Below are 5,156 nucleotides of genomic sequence, written 5' to 3' on the forward strand. Positions count from 1 at the left end.
GCATCATGTACAAACCTTGATGAGTTTTGGTGACCCAACTCATCATAACTTTTCCTTACCACGAAATGTGTGTGTGTGTGTGTGTGTGTGTGTGTGTACATTTCAGTAAATTAAATTCATATGATGTGGTCTTTGATGGGAGGACGGATGAGATGGAATCTATTCATGGATCTTTCAAACACACAAGTTGGAGTCTTGAAATCCAAGTGCCTCCAACACTGAACTTATTGAAAAAAAAGTATCTTTTTTTCATCACTGGCAGAAAAAGATGGTGCATAATTCACAAATCAATCCTCTCAAGTTGACGTCTCATAAAGCAACCCTTTCTCATTGCCACCAGATATATCTATCTTCTTCCCCAGTAGTGTGAATAATAATATTAGGGACCACACAGCCTCCAATACTATCTCTGATATTTTTTCCCCTTCTAATTATTCTCGTTTTTCTTAGCATCCAAACACAAATATTCTATATACACTACCATAATAATTAAGTTCTCATCTAAACGTAACATCATCCCTTAAAAACATAAATTTCAATTCACTCTTGTATATATAAACAAGAGAGCATCAAGGAAATACGTATATAATAATCTTTGCATCACCAATCACTTGAGAATTCCAATGGCAATTCCAAATCAGACGAGCCCTGATATATAATACACATATGGTTCAAAAGATCAAACTATATATGCAGCCTCAATAATGTAAAGGATTCTTAAGAACTGTGTGTGTATATATAACTATATATATATATATATATAGTACCTATCTAATTAAAGTACGTACTGAGTTCGCATCTATCCTGCCAAGTCATGAAGCAACTGTGCACCCATTAAATTTCTGTAAGGAAGGTTTTGTGCTTCGCCGTCCAAGAGTGAGTACTGAACAGGTTGACAATCTTCCATTTGATCTCTTGGATAGAATAGTGACAACTGAGACGGTGGCGGAAACGCCAGACTAACCCCAGCTTCGCCGTGTTGCTGTAACCCTAGCGTCAACGACACGCCTCCACCACTGTTATTATTCTCATTACTGTAAGAAACAATGCCAGCAGCTGAGTGGTGATGATGAGTGTTGTAAGATGAAAAATCAAGCTCCACGGATCCAAATGTGTTGTTATTACAGTGTTGATCTTGGGGATCGCTGTTGTTCTTGGTGGAGGACTCGTTCTTGTGATGATCAGCTGGTGGATGGTTGTTTATGATAGAAGACACACACTCGGAATCTATTCGGAGCAACCGGTGGTTGTTCCGGAGTGGCTTCTGATCTTCCGGCATCCGTGACGTGGGAGGTGGATTGTCGAGGTTCCGGCCGCTGGTGGCAACAGCCAACATGTTGTTGTCATCGACGCCGGGATCACTGACTCCCTCAGAAGAGGCCATGTTGTTTTCATGCTCCTTCATTTCCTCCAAGTACATCTCTTCTACCATTGGCTTCCACAGCCTCACTCTTGCATTAATAAACCAGTTTGATACCTGCTTTGGAATTAAATATAAGTGTCACCAAACAAGGGTTTCCAATGACGTACGCATATCATAACAATATACATACATACATATATATATATATATATATATATATATAAAAGCAATGATCAGTCTTGGTCTCTCTTCTAATGTCATCTTTTTACTTAGTTGCAGACTTGGGGTAGTATTAAATTCTGCGTAGTTTGAAATGCGTATAATGAGTAGGTAAATAATTAACATGCCTGGCTTCTTGAGAGACCAGTTTGGCGAGCTAAGATATGTTTATCCATATCGCTTGGGTACCTGCAAAAGCTCTGACCTTTTAATGTCCGTAAGAGATAAAATAGAGAAATTAATGGGTCCTACGGATTAAAAAAAACAACAAAAAATTATTAAAGAGACAAAAAACCAAAAGATGGAATCTGAATGGTGATGCAAAGAAAGTACAAAAACTGAGTATGTTTTTTGCAAAGCAAAAATGAATAAGATTCTACACGAGAAAAACACATATAGTGGTATCCCCCACATGAACTGCCACTTGTTTGTTTTCTTTTTAGCTTTGGAGAAAACATTGATTCTTTCACAAAATGTAACTTGCAGGTTACTTATACTGGTTCTACTTCACTCCGTCAATGACACAGCACAAGAGAATCTGATCAAACAATAGAGAGAGAGAGCGGGGTATATACGGATGAAGAAAATGCTCGAAAAGCCAAGCTCGAAGAACTGATACAGATCGTTCGGGAAGGCCTCTCTGGGGTCGCCATGGATGACTCTCCATCATGCTCATTTGCTGGAAAGCTCTCTGTTGTCTCAGTGCTTGGTCTATGATTCTGAGTCTTGGTGTTTCGCCTTTTGTAGTTCCTGGTGCAACTGGATCTTTCTCTCCCATGCCTCTTCTTGCTACTTCTATCTGACTCAATATCCCATCTTTCAAACACCTGAAATGCCTCGACATCGCCTTCAATGCCAACGCCGAGTAAACCCTCGCCGCTCCGGTCCCGGCCACCTCCTCGAAAGACGACACCACCGCCTTCATTTGGTTGCAGTAGTGCCTGTATCTCCTCTCAACCTTCCCAACAGAACCCGCATTCAATTTTCATCACTTTCATACTGGACAGTCAATATATATGTAAGAAATTTAGAAGAGATAAATAATACCTCTTCCAGCATGGAGAGTAGTTTGGTCTTTCTCTTCTGCAATTCGATAAATTCTAGAGAGCCAACGGGATGTTTCTTGCAGAGACCGATTCCATTATCATCTTCCCACTGCTTGCTTTTGTGACTTGATGACTTTTGCTTCACCATGTCACCTTGCTTCATTCCCAGACTGCAAAACTCGTTGAGAAGTTCTTGTGCAGCGACCAAATACCTAGAGTTCTTGAGAAGAAAATGGCCTTGATACAGGTTCCCACCAGCTTCATCTTCTTGCTGTTGGTGTTGAGGATTCATTGATTTTCCCAACAATAACTTGTCTCCACTTGTTGAAGAAACAAAGTCTGGTTGGTTCTGGTGATGATGATGAGGGTGGTTGTTGGTCTGTCTCAGTTCAAAAGATTGTAACCCAATGCTTAAGGGATTATTGGAACTGAGAGAGAGCGAAAGGCCCTGACTTGGCCTTTCGTTTCCTTCACAAGGGAACACACACCTTAAAGAAGAATCATCAACAAGTAACCTGTTATCTTGCCAAGTGGTAGACGAAGAATCATGATGATGATGATGAGCTCCTCCAATAATCAGATTGTCGTTGGATGTGAAATCTGGTTTCGTAGTGTACTGATAGAAATTGGTGGAACCAGACTCATTGTTCATGGCCGTCTTGGAAGAAGAAGAAGGACCCGGATTGGGGTGGGTGGGTTTACCCGGAAAGCTTTTCCACACGATACTTTCACTTTGTTGGTGATGATGAAGATTCTTGGAGAAGCCAATCATGTCCATGCTTGTGGTGAGGTTGAACATGTCCGCCGGGTCGGACTCAAACCCTTGGATCTGATTCCCCAGATGGGTTTGGATCGCCGGGTTGCCCGTCGATACCTCGGAGTAACAGAATCCAGCTGACGATGATACCATCTCCCTCGATTTGTCTTCACACATCTCACCAGCCATCAATCAATTCCTTTTTTTTCCCTGCCTTTGTTTAGTGCATGCGATGTGGTATCTCAAAGCCAAATTTCATCACTATCGACTCTTTCACAAGATAGAACCTTCAAAAAGCATCAACGGAGACCGATATGTGTGTGTGTACATATATAATACCAAATTCTTATGTGATGTGCTCCTAAATAAAAAGGTGGAGAATTCTATTGAAAAGATTAACTAACAGAGACACAATAGATCTTACCGGAGAAGGAAGAGCGTGGTGGAGGTGACGGTGGTAGTTGGTGGAGCTAGGAGGAAGTGGGAGAGGTGGTTTTTTAATTTCTCAGACAGGTTCTGTTAATAAGCAAACAAGGAGAGTCCCATGAAAAATCAATCTAGCAAGAAAAAGATGAGTTATATCTGTTCACAAGTAGAAGATCAGATGGGTGATGATGACCCTCAAGCTATGATGATCATTGATATTTCTCTCTCTCTCTCTCTCCACTCTTTCTTTCTGTGTGAGAAGGAGAACTAGTGTGGGTCAATGCAACAACATATAAATACAGCCAAATTAGACTTCGTACAACGGCCCAAAAAAAAAAAGAAAGCCTGGAAATTCCCTCAATTATTTCTCACGCGCCTAGTAAATAAAAAACAATAAATAAACAAAAAAAGAGGACTATTTTTAATGGAATGCAATAACTGTCAGGATATATATAATATATATAATATCATCCAAAAAAAAACTGGCCTTCTCTCTAAGGAAATGAGCACTTAGAAACGACCAGAGGCAACAGAAAGAAATGATAGCCTTCATCAAACAAGCTAGCTAGCTTCATGGCTCGGGCAAGTATAAATGGTAGCCATGTGTATGTGTATCGTATAGATTTCACTGTGACATCAGGGATTTAATTTATATAAGAGAAAAGAAGTTATGATATTATAGTATGGGACGGAATCCCGAGAAAAAAATTCCTAAGAAGGAGTCATTTCCAGGCTTTTTCAGATGGGTTTCAGTGTCCGGGATCGTCTGGTTATGTGGGTCCTGTTGCCTAGGTTTGCTAGTTAGCCAACCAGGGCTTAATTAGCTAGCTAGCTAGCTTCTTCTCTGATATGCTACCACTACTACGACTTATCTCTCTTCTCTCTCTCCCTTTTCTCAGAAGCTGATGAGAGAATTCGAGGCTTAAGAGGCTTCGGGACTTGATAGAGAAGCAGAGAGTGAGTAATGAGAGAGAGAGAGAGAGGGAGAGAGAAATAGGAGGAAGAAGAGATGAAAAATGTTTGCTAAAATAAGGTAGAGAAAGGAGAGAGGTAGAGAAGGAGAAGAAGTGGTCCAATGTTTGGCCGTCTAATTCGTATTTATTGGTGTATTAAAGTACTCCACCCATCTCCTCCTTCTTTGTTTCCATTTTGCATTCCACCGGACCCCTCCTCTACTTGTCTTTCCTTTCAATTCCTTTCCCTCCTCCCCACGCGCTTTCACCTTTTATTTTTTCTTCCCTCCCACATCACATGTCTATATATTTTAATCCTAATAATAACAATCAATTGTTGGATTTAATTGAATCGGCTGCCAAATAATATTTGGAAGCCACAACATGCGTGA

The 5,156-nt window shown here is 40.6% G+C and overlaps 1 protein-coding gene across 4 annotated transcripts; it reads right to left on the reverse strand.

Moving 5' to 3' along the window:
- Positions 1-520: 520 nt before the first annotated feature.
- Positions 521-4,806, reverse strand: LOC129311190 (homeobox protein BEL1 homolog). Of its 4 annotated transcripts, none has more exons than XM_054953270.1 (6): positions 3,810-4,806; positions 2,630-3,672; positions 2,158-2,540; positions 1,711-1,771; positions 789-1,477; positions 521-648 (listed from the first exon to the last, which is right to left on the reverse strand). In XM_054953270.1, exons 2-5 carry the CDS (start codon positions 3,572-3,574, stop codon positions 800-802), a joined length of 2,067 nt encoding a protein of 688 aa, XP_054809245.1. In that variant the 5' UTR covers positions 3,575-3,672; positions 3,810-4,806; the 3' UTR covers positions 521-648; positions 789-799. The 4 variants fall into 4 exon arrangements, with proteins under 4 accessions (XP_054809245.1, XP_054809244.1, XP_054809242.1 ...); XM_054953269.1 differs by having other exon boundaries at positions 768-1,477; positions 3,810-4,805; XM_054953267.1 differs by having other exon boundaries at positions 521-1,477; positions 3,810-4,805.
- Between the last annotated feature and the right edge of the window lie 350 nt (positions 4,807-5,156).

This window comes from Prosopis cineraria, unplaced genomic scaffold, assembly GCF_029017545.1.
Source record: "Prosopis cineraria cultivar Desert tree isolate PC_DT_omini unplaced genomic scaffold, ASM2901754v1 PC5, whole genome shotgun sequence".
In the NCBI taxonomy this organism is placed as follows: Eukaryota; Viridiplantae; Streptophyta; class Magnoliopsida; order Fabales; family Fabaceae; genus Prosopis; species Prosopis cineraria.

Excerpts from the sequence above, each read along its gene's own strand:
- LOC129311190 (XM_054953270.1), bottom strand. The coding sequence starts at position 3,574 with ATGGCTGGTGAGATGTGTGAAGACAAATCGAGGGAGATGGTATCATCG. Across the intron at positions 2,541-2,629 it reads TACTCTCCATGCTGGAAGAG|GTTGAGAGGAGATACAGGCA; the intron begins GTATTATTTATC and ends TCTGTTGGGAAG. Across the intron at positions 1,478-1,710 it reads CTGGTCTCTCAAGAAGCCAG|GTATCAAACTGGTTTATTAA; the intron begins GCATGTTAATTA and ends ATTCCAAAGCAG.